The following is a 22297-nucleotide window of genomic DNA, read 5'->3' on the forward strand; positions in this document are numbered from 1 at the left end:
GTTCATTATAATGCAGATTTTACATTTCCTTTTTACATTTCCCGATGCATTGTTAAAAAACCCCAAAAATCAAAACAAAAAACCCTCAAACCCCCACCAAACATATGCCTTCAAGGCTTTAAATTACAAAGACTTATTTAGTTTTAGGTTAAGATTTTATAATATTATATACAAGTTATGCAGTATACAACTGCCACGCTCATAAGAATATTTAATTATATATGGGAATAAACCCTTTAATTTTTAATAATGTCTGAAATTATCTGAACACCTACTATGCATTTGGAGGGCACAGTTAGATCCGTATCCTCATTCCTCTGTGGAACACAGACTGCACTGATATTAAGCTGCACAGGTTCCTCATCTGTCTTGTTTGATATGCTGAAATATTTTGTTTATTCTATAATACTGTTAAATTTTCTGAGCAGAAGGATTTTCACTGCTTATCTTTTGAGATTAATCTACAGAATCAGAGATGTCATCATTAGGCCATTTCTCTTGCTGCAATTTCTTGCTGTTTGTGGCTATAACCCTTCTGGAATAACCTATGCAGTGTTTTCCCTCCTTTGCCATTTTTTTTGGTTTTGTTTTGTTGTTTGGGTTTTGTTTTGTTTTTTTTTTTTTTTTAAAAAAAAACATGCTTCACTTGCTATACCCTACAGTTTTACAGAAAGGCTGCATTTCAAAAAAGGCTGAAAAGCCTGACAAGACTGCATGTGAATTGCTGTAGTGCATCACTAAACCACAGCCATAATATTTTTAACTACTCAATACCTCAGAATAGTTTAGAGCAGAACACCACAGGCAGCGGCAAAGCAGAGCAATTTTATATTAAAAAAAAAAAAATTTTTTTAAGTTCCAAGTTGCACAACATATACAAAGCAAGCCATGTTTGCACTTAATCTAAAGCCAGTCAAATGCTCCGAGCAATGTTATTCGTTGCGGGGGGATTAGTTTCCCCACTCTCCTTTTCATTAAGCTTTTGTTCTCCTCCTTGCCCCAGCAGCACCAAGCAGGGGACACGGGTGAGCTGCTGATGCCCCATGCCTCCCCCCTGCCACCCCTGTGCTGGCAGTGGCAGTTCTCAGAGCGCAGGAGCAACCTGCCTGGGCTTGCACCCCCACTTCACTCAGTTCCAGGTGCTCCACGAGATGGAGGCGAGTCCAAAACTGGGACTATCTCACAGACTGCTACTGTAGTTAGTGTAGACTGCATGTGTCACCTGGTTATTCAACCTACTTGCTTCCACCACTAAACATATACACTTATCTCAGAGGCATTGATAAAGGGCCTCCCTCTCTTCAAGTCAGCCCATAGCATTTACGAACAGCTCAGTGCAAAAACCCCTGGGATGCTAGTTCAGCTCTGCAAAGATGCTACAGTAACAAAAATGACTGCATACAGATTTGCAGAAACACATATAGTATGACACATGGCCCCTTGTCCTTACCCCAGGAGATTTCAAGCCTCTACTATCCAAGGGAAGGTCAGAGCTTCTGAACAAGACAGTCTGGATGCAGGTTTTTTTATGTTCAAGAGTAGGCAAGCCAACGGATTTTCCTTAATTCCTGTCTAAAGAAATAACTGACCTGCTTTTGCTGAAGTTTTTCCAGAAAAATTTAGTATAAAATAAATGCCTCACATGTAAAACTTCAGTGCAGACGCTTAAAGTTTAACAGAACTACAATTAGTTTAATATAAGGAGCAATTTAGTGGTAGGGCGCGTTTCTATGTATGTGGCACCACCTTGCACATCCCAGGCCCTTATTTCTCACTGTTTTAAAGAGATACTTCACCAAATCAGGGGGGCTGAAAGACTCAGTCCTGTAAAATGTCAAGTGCATGGGTTCTAGTCCAAAAACAATTAATCATTTGTTCTGTGCTAAGCATATAAACACCACCTGGATTAAACAAAAAATAGTTTAGGGTTTTTTGTTTGTTTTTTTTGTTTGGGTTTTTTTTTGATTTTTTTTTGTGGGTTTTTTTTTTGTTTGTTTGGGGTTTTTTTTTTTTGGTGTTTTTTTTTGTTTGTTTGTTTGGTTTTTTTTTTTTTTTTTTTTTTTTTTAATGTTAGAACCAGATCACTCAAAATGTAACTTAAGGCTCAGGGGCCTGATTCAAGCAAGCAGAAGTTATTTGCACCTCTGTGCCCTCTCTCTTCTAGAGGACAGCATTTCTTCAGAAGCCAAAGGCAATGCCATGAGCAGAATCAGATGGTGATCTCTGGTGTCATACAAAATACTATTTTAATGAATTCCTTGTTTTTTATTGGAATTATTCCACCCAGTTACCCAAGGCTCCAACACTGAGAAGTGAGTACTTGAATCAGCCTGATTGCTAACGTTGCAGTTACTGACGTCCATAGGCTAGGCTCTGAGCTGTGCATGTTTACATCCCGCCGTTTTTCCTCATGTGTCACCTTCACTAATTTTGCCATCGCTGATTTTTTTCTGAATTTCAGCTATCAGTAGCCTGCGCAATACAAGAGTACCAGAGCTGTGACACCCTCCTCAGATGTGCAGCTGCTCAGCGTGGCCTCGCATCCACTTGAAGCAGCTGCTCTTTCACCACCCTCCCCTTTGAAGGTCATGTGGGCAAGGTCCTGTGAAGTGACACCCCTGGAAAAGCTCTGGGCCCACTCCCAGAAAAACATTCACTATGAGAATGAGGTGTCGTCTTTATTTTGTTTCTCTTATTTTCTTCCCTTCTTTAATGGTTGGGTCGCCATTTTTGCAATCCAGGTGGACAATGGTCATGTGCACAACAGTTGCCTCTCAAGTTAGAGAGACACGCAGTGTGCTCTATTTCCTTTATGATCAGTGAAGCCTCATTTTAAGACTACCCGGTTACTGTCCTTTCCACTGGGGGGTAGGGCTGGGGGATCATTCCTGTAATGAGACAAAAAACTTATATTTTTCCAAATGAGCTTTTGGGTTTTGCTGTTGCAGCAAGACCTTGGGATCACCTTACCTGCTGATGCTGCTGACCACTTAAAGAAAAGCAGCTATCAATTTATGGATGCCCATTTTGGATTATGTACATCAATTTCAAGTTTGGGAAGAAGAGTGAACAATACAACCCTCAACATTTCTCCCACTGATTCCTGACCTAGATCATCTTGTGCTTTAAGGTAGGGGCTGAGAGGTAAGGCAACCACAAAAGTGTTATCACTTACTCTTGAAATACACGTTTGGAAATTTAATGGTTTGTTGTCAATCAATTCTTACCACTAACATCTCGTAGCATTAAAAGAATATCAGCTATGTTGTATCGTTAAAACTTGTGTTTGGATAATTAAAGGCAGTTTTAAATGTAAACCAGCATACCATTTATATCAGTTACACAGGGTGATTTCTTCCCTACTCAAAAGACTGTATACAGCTTTGCTAAGAAGCCATCACTGTCACTGCCAGGACCACCTGCCTTGGTGGTATTTTATCCCTGGGGAAACGGCCCCCATAAATCAATGCATCAACAATATACTAAGGCAGCATGATTCAGGAAGCAGCTAGATAAAGAGACTCAGGACTTGCCTATTACAGTCACCATAAAAGATCATTCATTTTTCCATCAGCTTTTTGACAGCAAAGCTTAAGTTGAAGTTTTATGCTGAGAGACAGAATTCATCTTCAAATTGTGTGCCATAATAGCTATGGAGAACCAGTTCTCCATGGACCTAGGCACTGAAGAAATCAATAATTCCCATTTTTTTGTAAGGAAACCATGAACTTACTGTGGATTTATATCTGGATTAATCCTTTTCAGCTCCATGATGTCATCTATGGTTTTTTCAATAGCATCAGGGTGAACACTTACTGAAGTTTGCAGCCTCTAAAAAGAGGTTTTAAACACATATTAATTCTTATGGAAGCTATTATTCAATAGAAGTTAACAATGGCAAATTTGATACCCAAAAGCTTCTAGATTAAGAGCCCAGAAGACCCAACTCAATATATATACATACCTTTCTGGTCTATTCAACCCTACTGACTGGTTTCAGAGCACTAGCCCTATAAGAACTCGAGTCGCTTTGCCACACCCTTATAGTCACAGTCTATCGCATTTCTGTGGTGGCTGCCAGTGAAGATGATCTGCACTGAGACCTTTGATGAGCAGCTTCAGACCATCCACCTAATTGCACTGGAATTGCTAGCCTTCATTTGACACCTCCTCTCCCAACACGTTGCAGTAACACAGTAAACCATTTTTCCTGTCTCTTGCATGTCGTTGTACTTTGTAGAGATGGCCCTGGAAGTTCAGGATTCAAAAATCAACATGTCTTCCAAAAAATAAAGAGGTTGAACTTTCTGGTGCTTTGTCTCAAAACTACACAATTGCTTAAATGCAGGCTTTTAAATAAGATTCTGCCTTCCTGTTTGTCCTAGAAGTACATTTGGAAGCACCATGCTGAACTATGAGCTAATGTTTTTATTAATGCTGAAATAAGCTTTTCAATATCAGTGATTCTCACGCCAAAGAGAAATGAACGGCTGAATGATGCTACTTAACATATACACAAACACTTTGTGAGAAGAATTTAGGTTAGCACAACTAGTGCTACAGTGAAAGGATGAAGTGACAGAGGCTCTTCTTCGTTAATATATTTAAAAGGAAAGCAGAGAACAAAGTTGTCTTGGCTATCTTGGTACTGATGCCTTCAGCCTCTTTTATCCCTGCTTTCCAGACAAAAAACCTGAGGTGTAAAAGCCTGAGGTGTAAAGCGTGTAAGTGACTGACTGCAGATTACAGAAATTCTAAGACAGGATGAGGAATTAAGCCAAGAAACCCCAAATTACAACACATCACCCTCGTCATCTCCACCATGGCCTGTTTGCCCCCTTGATTCCATCATTGCCACAGCGTGCCTGTCCCTGGGCACAGGACACTCTCCCTGACTTGGCAAGATCACCTGCTATTGCAGACACAAGACTCTCTTCAGAAGAGGATGGTTTTAATATAAAATCGTATCAAAGCTTAAAGTGATTTTTTGGGGTGAGCAAACAGCAGACTGAACAAACCAACTGCACAGGACACAATAGAAAAGGTGAATGATGGGATCTTTCACTCACCTTACTTTTTGAACCTTTCAGTGATGCCTCTGTAAGAGAACAGTATTTGAAAACATCATGTCAGACAAACTAAATTTATATTGGATTCACTTAACTATTTATTTATTTATTTATAAGAATGAAGCCATGCTATTTTTAGCACATGCAGAAAGAAACAAAGGCATGCAGAACTAAGTATTTTGCAGTTACCTATTTTCATAGTTCTGGCAGCTCCAGGTTTGGTGTTATAACAGATCCTTTGCAACTCACATCGACCTGTTAGTTTCCTGACCACGAATTTCAGGCAGCGCCACAAACATTTGCAGTAGAAGTACAGGCATACCTGGACAAACATCCTGGCAAAAGAAGAAGCCTGAAAATAAGAGTCTTGAGCAGAGTTTGTTTCAACAAGGTCACCACCCAAACAGAAGGTACTTCCTCACCCCGAATTCCCATTGCCTAAGGGCACCTTTAAAGCAAAAGCAGCATTCACACTGCATTCACTGTTTATCCCGGTAAGTGTTAAATCATGCTTTTTAGTCTTGGCCATCAAAAAAGCCACGCACAAAGCACCAGAACTGGAAGCACAGAATAAGTCAACTCCAGCGTTCTCACAAGAGTGTTTCTAGAAAACTCTTTGCCCCCTTAAAATAAAAGGGCCTATATATAGTTCCTACTAATGCTTTGGGGAAACAGGACTACGTGAGGAGGGAGCACAGCTCACCCTGTTATCATGGCTGCTGAGGATCCAGGGAGACACTACACCCCGGCTTAGGTTTGCCTCTGCATCCAGCTGCTCCCAGCAGAGTGGCTGGTTATACTGACAAACGTGAATCAACGCTCATGTCAGGTCCCTAAGAGTGAAGAGTGACAACTAAGGAAACCAAAGCTTCCCCCCTTCAGGAGAGAAGGTGTTTAAGAAGCTGTCCTGAGGACTGCCAGCTCTTCCCAAGACCAACTGTTATACAGCACTGATGCTGCGCAATTTCTCAAAGTACAGAACTGACAGTAAGCCAAGAAAGCCCTTAGATACTTCATCCAGTTTTGAGCCCCAGCAATACAAGACAGACTTCGACAAAATGGATGGATTTCAGTGGAAGCCACCGAGATGGTAGGGATGGAGCACAGACCCTGCAAGGAGAGGCTGGGAGAGCTGGGTTTGTTCAACCTGGAGCAGAGATGGCTTCAGGGGGACCTAACAGCAGTCCCCAATGCCTGTGGGAAGATCATAGTGGAGACAGAGCCGGTCTCTTCACAGTGGTGCAGGGCAGGAAGACAAGGGACAACAGTCATAAGCTGAAATATAAGAGGCTCAGCCCAGGTGTAAGAAGCAGCTTTTTCCCCCTGAGGACAGTCAGGTAGTGACAGGTCGCCCAGAAAGCCTGTGCAGTCTCCTTGCTCAGAGTTTTTTAAGCCCTGACTGGAAGAAGCCCTGAGCAGCCTGGTCTGACCTCAGAGCTGACATGCTGTGAGCAGGAGGTTGGACCAGAGACTTGCTGAGGTCCCTCCCAGCCTGAACTATCCTGTGATCCTATGAAAGTCTGAAAAAGGCTGCGTACATGAGAAATGCTCTATTTTAAAGTTTGTTAGCATTGCAGCTGCTACCAAAGCCCACATAACTGCTACCACAATTACATAACATACCCCAAAACCAGATTTCATGGGCTACAACTTACTTGGACACAATTTAGCTTTCTTGTTTCTATGGCTATGAAGGCACATATCCTGCCATGTTACCCAACTGTCAACCCCCATAGGGAGCACCAGGACTTGAGGTGGGGCAGGATCCACCGAGGGTCCTTGGGTTCAGAAGCATATCTCAGAAAAGGCAAATTGCAAAGACCTGACAATGGAACATTGCCATCTGGACATGGTCCTGGGCAACTGGCTCTAGGTGGCCCTGCTTGAGCAGGGAGGGTGGACTAGATGACCTCCAGAGGTCCCTTCCAACCTAATCTTTGTGATTATTTTTTATGATTATATTATGGGAAAACATCAATACAGCTTTAATATGCTAGCTTGCCATTAAATGGTCAAAAATAATTCAGTCGATTATGTTCTAAGCCTGTGTGTATGCGTATTCATCATTAGCCCATTATCTCCTCCACATGCTGTTGATGGTTTCAAAGGACAGTTATTTGTTAGGAGACTCTGTATTATCCTTTTCAATGGAGTGCACTGGTTATTCTGAAATACTGAATTCCAGATACTCAAATCAGTTATAGCTTTAATAAATCTTGAAGAGCTCCATCACTTCCTAAAACATCGTGAAGGGCATGGTCTAGAAGGACATTCAGGGAAGGGAAGTTAACTCATGTTAATGTCCACATAGGAGTTTAATCTACTTTATGTTCACTTCAGCTTAATCCCCTTTGAAGGAGGATTAAGCTAAGGGAACTAAAGCCATTTTATGTCTAAATGGAGAGCATCCACACAAATATTTAACATGCTTTAAAAACATCCATTTTATCTTCACACTTTTAGTTAATTCACTTAACACTCCCAAATGCCTGCATGCAGGCAACCCCCTTGTCTTTATGCAATGGGAAGCCTTTATTTTAGATACAAAGTGAAACCTAAAGAATGAGGCATCACTCCCACGCTGGAATCAAGTTTTAGACAAGCAAAAAAGTTTCAGCTGCTGACACTGAAATATTTGGGTGTCATCCCCCACCCCCCAACCCCAAGATGTGCCAGAGCACACTGCTGTGAGGAGTCTGTACGTGCTTCACAGCAGGTGATCCCCTCCAGTATTAAGAACAAGACCAGTTATCAGGAGGCAAGTCCATCATCAGCCAAGCAGCCATTCTTTAGGTTTCCAACAGTCAGAAGTATCAGTTAAACAGTCAATCTCACAAAAAGTCAACCAATGCCTTCAACTGCAACCATTAATAGTGGCTTGAAAAAACCCAGAGGCTAACACTAGGCATTTTGGTTTTCCAGTAGACATTTGATATCAGCCTTCAGAGATTTGACTAGTCCACCATCCCTGAAGGATTCAAACACAACCTATAGCCATCCCTCAGCCTCCTCAGCACAGCCCAGCTCTGTACTCAGGCTGAAGGTCCAGAGAAATGAATACAAGAGATTAATGCCAAACGGGAAGGTAGAGTGTACTAAAACAAAGTTCTTGGTTTTCACCATATATTTGTAGATGAAGTTAAACTTGCTTTCTTTTGGCCTGCTTTGTTTCCAAAGGTTAGGTCTCTCTTAGAACAACTCACTACCCAGAGGGCTCATTTATATGGAAAGAAGGGAGGAAAGACTCACTTAACTTCATGTTAACAGCCCATGTGAGAAGATTTTCTTCTAATGAGCAAGGTAGCTCCCACAAAAACCACACCTCCTTTAAGAAAGTTCATGCCTACACTTAATTGCCTCCAGGGCTGAAACATCACAATCCATTTCATTACTCAAAACCTTGTTTCTTACTGTATTGTGTGATGTGGATAAATTTCCAGGGGAAAAAATATAACAAAAAAAGTAAGGAAGGAGAAAAAGGAAAAAAAGTTGTTAGGTTCATTTAAATTGTATGTTGCTGCCTTTAGGTTTAATGACAGATTTGCAAATCAAAGGAAAAACTCTAAAAGGGATAGAGCTGTGATCTTCCATGTTTGCAACCACCTTTCCCACTGAAGTTTTGCTTTGACTATGGTTTGCACAAACATTAACTAATAAAAATGCATCTACTAAAAAAAGTCATTACAGCACACAAACACTAAATCTGTGATTCACTATAATATACTTAGCAGCTATTACTAATAAAGCAGACAAACACTAGTTTTGACTAGGTAGCTTATAGAAGAAAGTTAGCCTTTGTGGATACCTTCAATTTTCTACTACTCAGCCATCTCAAGCTTACAACAGTTGAAATCTTCTGTTTGTAACATGAACGGCATAAAAAGTAACACAAGTTTTGTTTCAAAGGGTTGTTCTTTATAAAAGGGAATTCTTGCTTGCAGAAGTCCTGTAATAAAAGCACACTAGTGATTAAATAAGAAAAGTTTTATTTTAGCTACTACATGCTTCAGTTCATGTAAGCAAAGTGGAGACATGGCTATAAAACCAAACATACAGTATCATGAACAAGAACCCACACGGAAGCGTAGCATGAGCCATGTGTCTGACTATGGCAGTGGTATTAGCTTCTGATTTGTTTTGGAGCCTGATTCCAAACCTCCTCTCCACTCAATCTCTTCTGTGGTTTTGTTTTGGTTTTTTTTGTTTGTTTGTTTGTTTTTCCCCCCGCTTGCCTTTGAAGGTTTTCTCAGCACAGAAAATAGCGTGCTTCACTAGCAGTTTGTGTAGTCATATACAGCGATACTTCAGATCCTGAGGTGAGCTTTAAGAGCAGATGTATTACAGAAACGAAGGTGTTCCTCAGAGACTTGCACTCTACCCTTCCCCATCCCAATACAAGCTCCTCCTCCTCCTCCTCCTGTATTACATGCAGCTGTACAGACCTACAGATTTGTGATTATACATGCAAAGTGCATTACAAGAGTTCATACAAATATTTATTCAGGTAAAACAAAAAAAATCTGCACAATAAGATGCTGATGCGCACAGGCCCAATCAACAGGCAGTTCCCTTGCCAATGATGCTGTATGAGTGGAAAAACATGCAGCCATCCTGCCATGAGAAGGGTTACACATTCCCAGTCGTTGATGCCAGTCACTTGGACATCAGAAGCTACCTGTTAGCTCCTGAGCAATATCAACGCAACTCAGCATAGCTCTGTCAACTTGGCTCACAGAAAGGGTCACTAAACTCTGAAGTCAATACTACAGAAAAATGTACTTGTTACTTGGGTTCCAAGGGAAAAAAAAAAAAAGTCAAACCAAGAAAACATTCTGAAATGAGTAAGTATTCCCTTGCATGTCTGGAAGAGACTTATGGAATACTACCCAGTGCTTAAACCTACTACCACAATAGCCTGAAGTGCCACAGAAATATAAAGTTTTCTTCTGCATGATTATTAAACATCACTTAAGGGCTGGTATATGCATCTATTTCACCTCTCCTTCTTCCTTGCTCTTCCACTTTTAACTTTTTCATATCTTCCTGCTGTATGTCACTCTACTACTCAGCTCTAGTTTTCTGCTAAGAACAGCTTCAACCAAAAAAGAAATAGGCAGTCAGTACCTTGCAAGGACTATCAGGAACACTGCAAAACCAAGCAAGCAATCAGTCTATACCAGCAATAACGGGGCTTAGCAGAGATTCTGGAGAGCTCTCTTCCATGAGGGAGGGGATGAAGAAAAGGGGTTCTACAATTGCTAGGCTCCTCGCAAGACACAGAGTAATTTAGAGCTAAAAAAGAACACAAAGTAAGAGTACCACTGCTGCAGTCACAGCACTTCTATTCTCCACAGCACGTGCTGCTCTGCCTGGGGTAAGAAAGCACAGCAGCAAGAAGCCGAGAGAACTGAGCATGTTGTTTCACACCCTGACATTGCAAAGGGAAGGACAGAAGTAGTTCTCAGCAAGGGGTCTCAAGGTTTGCCCTCGACTAGCCCAACTGATGTGGGCCAGTGTGATGGGAATGGCACACATAATGGTTATTAAAATTTACATGTCTCTCCAATGACAGTATGACATCACATTTTAATGAAATCTGGCTTTTTATTTAAAGGTGACTGGTTCTAGCCAGCCTTCTCCATGATAAATGGGCAGGAGCAAAATTGAGCAAAGGTTACCAGAGTTGTCTAATATTTCTGTGGAGCTCTTTCCTGTGTGAGGTATGTTCGCTTAAATAGCAAGATGTATGTATAATGCAACATGTGGTATTTCACTGACTTGAAGGGAAGTAGAGATTAATTACTGTGCAACATTTTTGAAACTATTAAAATAGAAGGTGCTTATTCCCTCCCCTGGTAATTTCAGAACCTTAGTATTTTCAGAGCTAGTAACAAACAGAACAAATACTTTGGGTAAAATGAAAACGTCAACTAAATACCCAATGCTAGTGACTGGACTTAAAATTGGGGGGGAGGGGGGGAAAACAAGCAAAAACCAAAAACCGACAACCCCCCGCCACCAAACCCACTAGTTTAAAAGAATGAAATAAAAGTCACTCAATCTACTTACACATAATTTTCTTTCCTGTGTGTCCTGTTTAGGTCCTATGGATAGGAAAGACTCTTACACAACTGTTTTTCCTGAAGGACTTACTCAGCTCAGAGAAGAAAGCGTTACACATCAACATTTCCTTCCTGAGAATTCTGATCATGGCTTGAGAAGTCAAGGACTCACGAGTTAGTTATGGATGACAAGCTGTCCAAGTGGGTGAGTAAGCAAGTGATATTACCCTGTTAAGAGCTAATTAACTTGACTATCTTTGGTTTATTTGCATAACTTACAGCTTGTATACAAGTAGTAATGTACCAATCACCGTTTCTGCTATAGGCAAACCTGCTATTAGCTCCTTTAAAACACAAGAAACTTTTTTCAGTCTGTGCCTTTGCAGACTTGACAACTGAAATCCACCTTATCTCTCCATTTAGACATGAAAGCAAGTCACCGTGGCAACTAGGAAAGACGCAGGAGTAGTTTTTAACAGCAGCTTTCCACACTCCCTGCTCTTGCTTTTTGCTGACTTGATTTTCATTTTATCTGATGTGACTCCAGTAAGACAGAACTTATGCTTAAAATCTGCTAGTGCTTACAGACTGTTTTGGAGTAGATCAAGAGAAGGTGTCAAGTTTCAAGGATTTATTGAAAAAACTTAAGTGCCTGCTACAGTTGGTTCTCCAAGTTATTATTTCAGATGTTTAAGACAAGTTACAGTCAAAGTGCAAGTGTCACTGACAGACTCCTCAAAACCCCTTTACAAAAAAAGAAAGCACTGAAAGATTAAGTATTTCACTGAGAAACAGTTTTATTATTTCATAAGTAATATTTCAGACTTTAGGAATAATTCATATCAGAGCAAGTTGAGAAAGAAAAGAAACTTAGAACGGCTATTTTCATTTAGACATCGCCTTGGATTGGAGAGATGAGCGTGAGAGTCCTGTACTTTACTGGCTAACAGCACTCCCTTAAATTTAGGGATTTAGAGTTATTCCAAGAACTGGACTGTCTGTTGAAAAAAATAAATCTTCTCCTTCCACTGGAAAGAACCAGCTGTTGAGAGCAGGTAGATGAAAAGCCAGATATGAACTTCTGTTACATTAATGATCCCCCAGTCTAAAAAATTATATTCTTATAAAAGATCTAGATGTCAAAGTAGCCACCGTTTGTGTAAGCACAGCCCCTTTCTTTGCTATTGAGATGTGCAATACAGCCCTGGGAAAGGCAAGAACAGAGGAAGTAATTCAGATTGAGAAATGAGACTGCACAAGCAACGGATTCAATTTAGGACTTATTTTGAAGTCTTGCAATTGTTCAAATGCTGTAGGACTTCAGTTTATTAAAAGCAGTCTTACATCACGGCACCACAACATGTATCTTTTCATACCTTTTTAACAATCACCTCATTCAGTGGATGAAATTTGTGTTAGAAATATACTATGAGACACATTTTTTTTAAGTTACTTTTACAATTTCACTTTCCAGTTAAAGTAGAGATGGTGACTGTTAGCAAAGATAGGTAACTTCAGAGTCAAGCCATTTTGCAACAGGTTAAGACTATCTTTCAAAGTATTTCTTAAAGAGAAAAACCACACACAAACAAACAAAAACACCCCCCAAACCAAACAACCCACCCCACACCTCAAATAAACACACACATGAAAAGCATATCATATGACATAAAACATTATGCCATAAGTTTTTAAAGGGATATGGCGTACTTGCCTATTGTTCTAAATATCAGTAGGAACAAATTCATCACCTTCACGTAAAACATAGTTTAGCCAGTGTTGTCAATGGCATGAAACAAACAAGTGTTACTTGTACAAAATTAAGCAATTGCTTCAATTGTGGAAGAGCAGTCAACATTCAAAGTTTTACCTTTTCCATTGCCTTTCGTGTGAGGCCCTTAAATCTCCATATATTTGTGGATCATTCTGATCATACTCCATACTCGGCCTCGGTGAGGCACATCTGGAGTGCTGTGTTCAGGGCTGGGCTCCCCAGTACTAGAGAGACATGGACATACTGGAGAGAGTCCAACAAAGGGCCATGAAGGTGATTAATGGACTGGAGCATCTGTCGTAGAAGGACAGACTGAGAGCTAGGGGCTCAGGGGGTCTTATCTATGTGCATAAATCACAGCATGGTTTGGATTGGAAGGGACCTTTAAAGGTCATCTAGTCCAAGCCCCCTGCCGTGGGCAGGGACATCTTCAACTAGATCAGATTGCTCAGAGCCCCGTCCAACCTGACCTTGAATGTTCCCAGGGATGGGGCATCTACCACCTCTTTGGGCAGCCTGTTCCAGTGTTTTATCACCTTCATTGTAAAAAATTTCTTCCTTATCCAGTCTGAATCTACCCTCTTTTAGTTTAAAACCATTCCCCCTTGTCCTATCGTAACAGGCCCTACTAAAAAGTCTGTCCCCATCTTTCTTATAAGCCCCCTTAAGTATTGAAAGGCCACAATAAGGTCTCCCCGAAGCTTTCTCTTCTCCAGGCTGAACAACCCCAACTCTCTCAGCCTGTCCTCATAGGAGAGGTGTTCCATCCCCCTAATCATTTTTGTGGCCCTCCTCTGGACCCACTCAACAGGTCCATGCCTTTCCTGTACTGAGGAGGTAACAGCTGATGGGGGTAGTAAAGAAGACTAAGCCAGACTCTGCTCAGTGGTGCCCACTGACAGGACAAGAGGCAATGGGCACAGACAGAAATGCAGGAATTACATTTAAACACAAGGGTGGTTTTTTGGTTTTGTTTTGTTACTGTTTTTAAATTGTAAGGGTTATCAAACAATCGGACAGGTTGTTCAGAGAAGCTGCAGAGTCTCCATCCTTGGAGATGTTCAAAATGTGACTGGACACAGACCTGTAGCTGATCCTGCTTTGAACAAGGGGGTTGGACTTGATGATTTCCAGAGCTGTCTTTCAACCTCACTAACCACAGAATCAGAGAATGGTTGAAGACTAAACAGGGCATCTTAAATGGAAAGGTCTGAGGAAAAACAGACAATTCAGCGTATTTTGTATTTAATGTTAGTATGTCAAAAGAGAGACAGGAAACATTAAGCTGATTATAAGAAGCTGTGTCAATGGTCCAACAGATGAATAGTAGGCACAGCAAAAGCAGCACGCAAGTTACACTATTTCCTCATCTGTACTCAATCTGCAGCATTTTGTTTAGAAGACAAACTCCAGTAGCAATCAGAGCGCCCTGATGCAGCATATGCAGACTTGCCCTTTGATAGTAGTAGCAGAGACTACAGCATGCCTCCAGTACACAAACCTAACTCAAAGGTGAGTGGCATCTGCCTACAGGTGAGAGTCTTCTCTTACAACATGTTGGATTTGAAAGCCACTGTTGAAAGTGCTTCTTGGGTCTCCAGGTGAATATCTGCTGCATGAAGTTGCTGCAGGTAAACTACTATCACTACTCAGATAGAGCAGTTGAGGTTATTTTAACTTTACAGATGAAAGCCCTGCTCCTCTTTCCATCTGTTCTATGGCATTTTCTATGTCACAGTCAACAAGATGACTTGCAGCTTGTGTAGACTTAACTAAACTCATTGGTTTTAAACACAGAGATAATCTATGCCATCAGCATCAGTTAGTCCGGTCTCTGCTCCATGTTGTGCAACAAGGAAAACACTGTGCCACTGAGCAGTCCTTGCCATCGGTACAGCCCTGCATCTGATCTTCACAAACAGTTAAGGATGCTTTTAGCAAGCTCCCCGGTGGCTGCTGCTACCGGTAACAGACAAACACTACGGGACACATTATACGTTAACTTGTTTATTTTCCAGCTGATTTCTAAGCTGGAAGGCTTAATACCCCTGTCTTGCACATAGATCTCCCTGCAGCTCCAAACTTTACTGCCTTATTCCCTATCACACAAACCTGCAACCACAACACATACAACAGAACTCACTATCCCCAGTAAGTGCTTTTCTTGGAGGATGGCCCCAGTTTATTTCTTAAACTCCCCGTATTTCTTCTATATTTACAAAATATGAGGAGTATAGTACTCATAAGTTCAAGTCAAAGGATGAACATAAAATAAGAAAGTCCAGATGCTTCTAAGTAAACAGAATAGCTTTCCTATTTCAACAGTGTTTTCCTATTTGAGGTGCTCTGTATTCTGCCTCCCTTAATCCGACTTTCTGTTCAGCATTTGGAACACTGGACTTTCCACTTTTCCAAAGTTCTAAACTGTGCTATTTAGATAAGCAATTGCTTTTCAGGACTTCTCAAATCTTTTAGGATTCACTGGCTTTAGAAATACCATGAAAAGAAGCAGGAGGTAGTTTCTTCAAGAAAGCCTCAGGAACCCAAATATTCAAAACGGCACACTTTCTCCAACATGGAAAAAACACCAAGGGGCCAGGACAGCCAAAGGAGGGCAGAACAGGCAGTTTAAAGGGAGAAGCAAAGTGTTTACTCTAATCAGGGAAGAGCTGGCAGCTTAGAAGTTGTCAGCAGCTCAGCTTCTCCATCAGGAGGGAGCAAAATTACAAAAGATACCAGGCCATTAAGGGGGCAATCCGCAACACCCTCTGTGACCCCAGCTGGAGGCTCCCACCCCATGCACAGGATGGTGGAGTCCGTTTATGCAGGATTCACGGCCCAGATCCCATATGGCACCAATTTGTGACCTTGGGCCAGGGTGCTGAGCAAGTCTGTACAGAGAAAGAAAGGTAAAAATTATAGAGGTAGGACTGCTGAGATGGAAATCATTAGCAGGATCCAAGAAGGAAGGCTCCAACATGGGACGTTATAAAATCGTAAAGGGAAAAAGCACCGCAGGGACATTAGCCAGGCTAGTTGTTAACCATCAGGTCACTGGACCAGTACCAATGGAGTTGGTAGAAGACTTGGAACCATCCAGGATCAGGGCCACAGAGCTGCAGGGGCCAATCCTTTCCCTCCTGACTCGTGCCTGTGAGCACACTAATGCTTAGCCTAATGGCTCATTAACTTTTAGGTGTCTTTTGTGGGTGTTAGCAAATAAATAATTGCTTTATACTTTTAACCTGTGTGTGTCCTGCTTAGAGAGTCCTTTTGCAGCTGGTTCAAGATACCTGAGGAAACTGACCCAAACATTCCACAGAAATACTTAAGCCAAGGCTGGCTTGGCAGCAAAATCATTACAGATGATCAGCCTAGAAGTAATGATGCTGATATGGATAGTGTATAAGATTCTTTCTATAAACAGTCTAAAAAGAGAGAAAAATATAGTGACAGATGCTCTACACAGAAGCATATAGAATCATTAAGGTTGGAAAAGACCTCTAAGATCATCGAGTCCAACCGTCAACCCAACACCACCATACCCACTACACCATGTCCCTAAATGCCTCATCTACACGTCTTTTAAATACTTCCAGGGATGGGGACTCAACCACTTCCCCGGGCAGCCTGTTCCAAGGCCTGACCACTCTTTCAGTAAAGAAATTTCTCCTAATGTCCAATCTAAACCTCCCTTGGTGCAACTTGAGGCCATTTCGGCCAACTTGAGGCCATATGTTTTGGCCCTTGTCCTGCTTTCAGGATAGGGTTAAATTTCTTCCTAGTGCTGTGTTTTGGATTTAGTATGAGGAGAATGTTGATAACACACCGATGTTTTCAGTTGTTGCTAAGTGCCCTCCTAGTCCAAGGACAGCTCCCGTGCCTACTGACTGAGCTAGGTACACAAGATGGGAGGGAACATAATCAGACAGCCAGCCCAGCTGGCCAATAGGGTGTTCCATACCATGTGATGTCATGCTCAGTATATGAATGGGAGGCGTGTTCCAAGAAGTTATTTGGTTATCGGTCAGCGTGGGTGGTGAGCAATTGCATTGTGCATCACTCATTTTGTATATTCTATCATTATTATTTTCTCTTTTCTGTTCTATTAAACCGTCTTTATCTCAACCCATGAGTTTTTCTCACTCTTACCCTTCCGATTCTCTCCCCGTCCCCCTAGGAGGGGGGGAGGGGGGAGGAGTGAGCAAGCGGCTGCACGGTTTTTGGCTGCTTGCCAGATTAAACCATGACAGCCCTCTTGAAAAGGTTTTTCCCATCCAGACAGAATACGATTTCTTTGGTTTATACACAAATTAAGCTCTTGATCTGTATTAGTTTCTAGGAGTGCTCAACTCTCTCCACTGACTACAGAACAAAGACAACATGAACTTTCTGCACCTATAGCTGGTGTCTGCAAGTCCTCCATACTACCCCTGGTTTATAAACAACTGCAAGTCACACATAAAAGCAAGTAATAGATATTTCTCCCCAAACTGAGCACAATTGGCTTCAAAAACATTTGCACATCTTCACCAAGCATCTCCCCTTCTCCTCTTTCACAAGTAACACTCCAAAAATCCAGACAGCAGACAAGAATGGGAATGAAAAAAACCAACATTTTTCAAGCATTGTTCTATGTTACTGTTTTTCCTATTTTCCCCTGACATATCAGGCACTACTGATTTGATGCATCACTGCTCCAATCCCATAAGACAGTTCCCACATTCTTTGCTTCTATAAAGAACTGGAAAGGAAATTTTAAATTAAAACAGCTTTAATTAAATAGTGAAATCTAGGTGAACAGAAAGCAATCTAGTATGAACTAGTTTATACCTCCCGTACTACTGGCAACAGCTAAAACACTTAACTCACTGCAGCACAGAAGTAATTAGAATAATTTAACACTCTTGAAAAAATAAAGAACAGTTACCTCAGGAAATGTTTCATGGTGACGGTTTATTTTGTTTTGCTAGAGCCGTAATCTATTGATCACTGATGACCTCTTCTTTGCAGGCGTTATCGGTGCTGTAGAAATAGAATTGAGATGTTTTCACTAACAGAGAAAAAGAAGTGGTACTTAGTTTTCTAAATTGCTCTTGAAACAAACACCTATGGAAATACATGGGAAAGATGTTAAGAAATCTCATATCAATAAAAACAAAATGAAAAATCATAATTTGTTCATACTCTTCAGCCTGAGCACATACTTTGACCAGACTATACTATCCATGACCCTTTCCAGAAAAGTAAAAAATTTGAATAAGAGTACAGAATTAAGTGAGAAAGCTCGAAGAAAAATCTAGACAATTTCAAACACTTCTTGTGTTCTTCAAACACCTGTCTGGTTCACAGCAGCTTCCAAGTGGCAGTTTCAAGAGACACTTGGCTTGCTCTGCTGTTAAAAGCCCAGAATTTGCAACAGCACTTGGAGACCTTGGGTGAAAGTAGCATGTAAGCAAAGAGCTACTACTGGTTCCTGATTTAATTCACTATAGGAGATGTCAGGTAATCAACTTTCCTGGTGATTGACTTCATTAAGTGATACATATGATGTCTTAAAATGGATACAGTTGATCAGGTTGCCCATCCGTTCTGAGATCTGGTGTCCTACAGTTAATTTTCATTATGATTACCATTTAGTTCCAGTAGAGGAGAGGAACAGGAACAATTCAGGAAGAAACATCATAAATATAACCCTTGCCATGTACTGCAGACTCTCCCCAGTCACCACCTCTTTACTTTGGGTTTCTAAAATAGGGTATTCACATACAAGCGATATTTGACCAAGAGATGCAGACTTCTCAGATTACTGTACTTCATATCCTGTAAAAGGCAATAAAACATCTTTACTTGCTGCCAGAAAACAGAGTACTGTTACACGTCTGCTATTGGGACAGCTTAATCCAAGACTTAAAGGGAACAAGACAACAATTTCAAGCTCTGCACTAGTATAAACCACACACAAGGAAGGCCTGAATGAAACCTGCGCTGTTAAGAAATCTTTTAAGAGCCCTTAATCATTAGCACTGCACGCAGCACACTGAAAAGTACCTGAAGGCCTTCAAAGTCTGGCCTCTTTTGTCACAAAGTTCTAAATCTAGACAACCTCAAATCTATTTTCTTTTGTAGGACATAACAGCACTGATGGGATAAAAATCTTCTTACCCTACCTTGTTCTCATATTCTTGCAAGTTTTACATTATGCTGTTGCCTGATGACAGGTACAGAACAACCATTTAAGTTCAGAAAAATGCAGCTATCTTGTTGGATTACATCACATACAGCTTGCTAAAAATATATAATCCTGAACTGTGAAAGCTTCATTCATTTATATTGGTTTTGACTGGCTGAATCATGTTGCTGTCCCCTGAATACAGCTGTAATTGTCGCTGGCTGCAGTGACACCTGCTTGCAAGGGCAGAGAGATGCAAACATCAAACTCTGGTTCATCAATGAGCACAGTAGGCAGGCTCCTAACGCTTCCTGCTACAGCTTTTGATAAGTCTTTGACAACAGCAAGCACAGGGAGCACAGGAGATAGGCAAAAACTGGAGGGGATGTAACCTGCTCTCCTTCTCCAGTCCAATAATTTGCTTTTTAAAAGATACAGTTTGTGAAAGATTCTCACAGCTGAGTCTCAGCTTTTTAGCATCAACTTGAACAAAGCAAGCTTCACCACAATATTTGACCCATAAGGGCAGCAGTGTAAGGAACACGCCAGAAGTGCCAGGAGCTGTCAAATCAACCCCTCCTCTAAAAGTGTGCGCTGGCCTCCGCCTCCGAGGAAAGCTCCTTCTTGATTCTGATCAAGGTCCTTGCTGAAAATGATGCTGCTTCTTTACTGCTGCTTTAAAGGGAAGAGAAGTTCCACTTGCCTGAACTCCAGAATTGGTTCATCCAAGTGTGGCATGGTAGGACCTTCAAGATACTCTCCCTTCAAGAACAGTTACCAGCTACAGCCAATAATAAATTCATTTTGAATGCTCATTAAAAATTAGACTGTTTCACAAATTGTATTTTAAGAAGTCAACATTGCTGTTCATAAATCCCTGCCTTCTACCGAGACAGCTAAACTCAAAGGAAGATTGCTGGTTGCAAAGAAAAAGCATAACTAAGTGACACAATAAGCATGAGAAGTGGTTAAAAGTGACAACTTTGGATCTCTTTAAAAGCCCACCCTTGGAATTACAAGAATAACTCTCCTTGCTCTCTCCCTTCTAATTAAAAGGGGGAAGGGAGGGGAAGTCACCAGAAAGAAACTTTACAGCTGAAGTCCTGATGCCACAAAAGTCAATATCAAAGCCCTCCAGCTTGGAAAGGAACAGTTCACCCTGCAGGCTTCAACAGCTAGAGCCCTACAGCACAGACCCAGCCCATAACCAGGTTAATAGAAAGGCTATGGCCTCAAAAGCAGTTTCCTCCACTGGAGCACAAAGCAATCAAGTTCCACCTGCCTCTACCAAGAAGGTTTTCAAGACCTAGAGGCAAGACTTCCATCTTGCAAAAGTACAGAGAGTCTATGCTGCTGTCTTGGTTCATAAGGTAAAAAGTTTACTTTAATGTCTGGCAGACAGGCTTTGTAAATGCTGTAATCTGATAAGTTTTGCTCTCTCTCAAAATATAAATGAAGCTTTCCTTAAATAAACATTAACTATTTGGATTCTTGTGGCTTTTTATGATCTTTTAAGTAATATAGCAAAACATGCATCGATCTGAAAGATTAACAGTTGCTGGAGGCTGCAAGAAGTCAAGAGTAAGCCTTAAAAGTTGCTTCTTTATCTGAAGCTGAAGGTCTTCAAGAAAGCTGCAGATACAGCTGAGGGAAAAAGTTGTATTATTTAATATAATCACCATATTTGCAGAGTAAAATATAAAACCAAGGTAGTTTTCTTTGTAAGGTTTGTCTTGCAAGCTAATGACTCACCTGGCATATTGCAAACATTTTTAGAAGGTTTATATTCTAATTATAAAGGAATAACAGCTGTGCTGAAGACACAAATCATCAGAATCATTAAGATGAGCTGGCTGAATATAGGACTTTGTTTATGTGGATCATTAGATTACAGTTCATCCAAACTTTCCTGCTCACAAAAAAAAAAAAAAGGACATGTTTAAAATAGAAGGCAGTAATTGCATCAGTCATCTTGAGCACAGAGGAAAAAAAAATTAATTCATTTATTTTTAGTTTAGTTGTTACAATTTCAAAGTAGGTTCTTCTGAGCTGAATGCTACCAGCTACCACCATGATGCTCATTTCAGGTTGCAACTTTTCTTTCCAGTAGCATCCTGGGCTGCCACCTATCCTTCATTCACCTCAAAAGCCTACGTGTGTTTATTCGTGAAGGACAACAATCTTGAGCCTTATGTCACCAGAAGTGTTTTGCTACTGTATATTCCTTTTTTTTTTTTTTTTTTTTTTGCTGATGGGAATGTTAATGCTTCTCTATCCTGAACACCAAGTGCAATAACTAGAATTACAAAGGGGAAGCATAGCTGATATACGTTATGAAACATCCCTTGAGGTCCTGGTGGATAGCAAGCTGGCCACGAGCCAGCAGTATGCAAAGACAGACAACAGCACTCTGAGCTGCATGAACACAAGCAGAGCCAGTAAGTAGATTGAGGGAAGGGATTATCTTCCTCTACTCAGCACTCTTTGTACCACATTTAGACACTGTCTAGTTTTGGGCCCCAGCAATACAAAAAAGACACCAATAAACTGGAGAGAGTTAAGCAGAGGCCACTGACATGATGGGGGGAGAGGCTGGAGGAGATGGGCTTGTTCAGCCCAGGACAGAGACAGCTTTGGGGGGACCCAACTGCATCCCAGTGCCTATGGGGAGGTCATCGAGAAGTCTTAGATGGACTCTTCACAGGGCAGGAAGGTGAAAAACAACAGGCATAAACTTAAACAGGAGAGGTTCAGCCTGGATATAAGGTGAACATTTTTCCCCAACAAGACAGTCAGGCAGTAGCACAGGTTGCCCAGAAAGGTTGCGTAGTCTCCATTCTTTGAGGTTTCAAGCCCCAACTGAATGAAGCCCTGAGAAGGCTGACCTCAGAGCTGACCCTGCTGTGAGCAGGAGGTTGGGCTGGAGACCCTCCGAGGTCCCTTCCAGTCTCTGATTCTCTGCTTTCCCCACAGTCACTCTTATGGGGACGTCTCAGATATCCTGAGTTATACCCAAGTACTCTATACAACAAACAGGGTGCCCAAGTCCTTGCTATTTTATTAGTTTAAGAGCTACCAACTTCTCACTAAAATCCTGTATAATATTCAGTGTTTCCCATGAAACAAGCTTAGCTTGAGGATGGAACAAGTTACTCCCTCTACCCCATCTCTCCCCACTGGTCCCACCCGAAAGCCTCCACCACTCAATTTGACGATAAAC

General features: G+C 41.3%; 1 protein-coding gene across 8 annotated transcripts in view; it reads right to left on the reverse strand.

Annotated features, from left to right (window-relative positions):
* Positions 1 to 22297, reverse strand: part of ELMOD1 (ELMO domain containing 1) — a 49895-nt gene that overhangs the window by 17309 nt on the left and 10289 nt on the right. For 5 of the 8 annotated variants that reach the window (XM_075140056.1, XM_075140055.1, XM_075140051.1 and 2 more), the window contains exons 2-5: positions 17836 to 17930; positions 5259 to 5404; positions 5070 to 5098; positions 3734 to 3831 (exon numbers count right to left, since the gene is read on the reverse strand). In XM_075140056.1, coding sequence (XP_074996157.1) covers positions 3734 to 3831; positions 5070 to 5098; positions 5259 to 5404; positions 17836 to 17852 — 290 coding nt within the window. In that variant the 5' untranslated portion in view covers positions 17853 to 17930. Of the gene's footprint in view, positions 1 to 3733; positions 3832 to 5069; positions 5099 to 5258; positions 5405 to 8874; positions 9016 to 17835; positions 17931 to 22297 lie in introns of all 8 variants that reach the window. The other 3 variants (XM_075140053.1, XM_075140057.1, XM_075140058.1) reach the window with 1 other exon arrangement.

Source organism: Calonectris borealis, chromosome 1 (assembly GCF_964195595.1).
Source record: "Calonectris borealis chromosome 1, bCalBor7.hap1.2, whole genome shotgun sequence".
Taxonomy (NCBI): domain Eukaryota; kingdom Metazoa; phylum Chordata; class Aves; order Procellariiformes; family Procellariidae; genus Calonectris; species Calonectris borealis.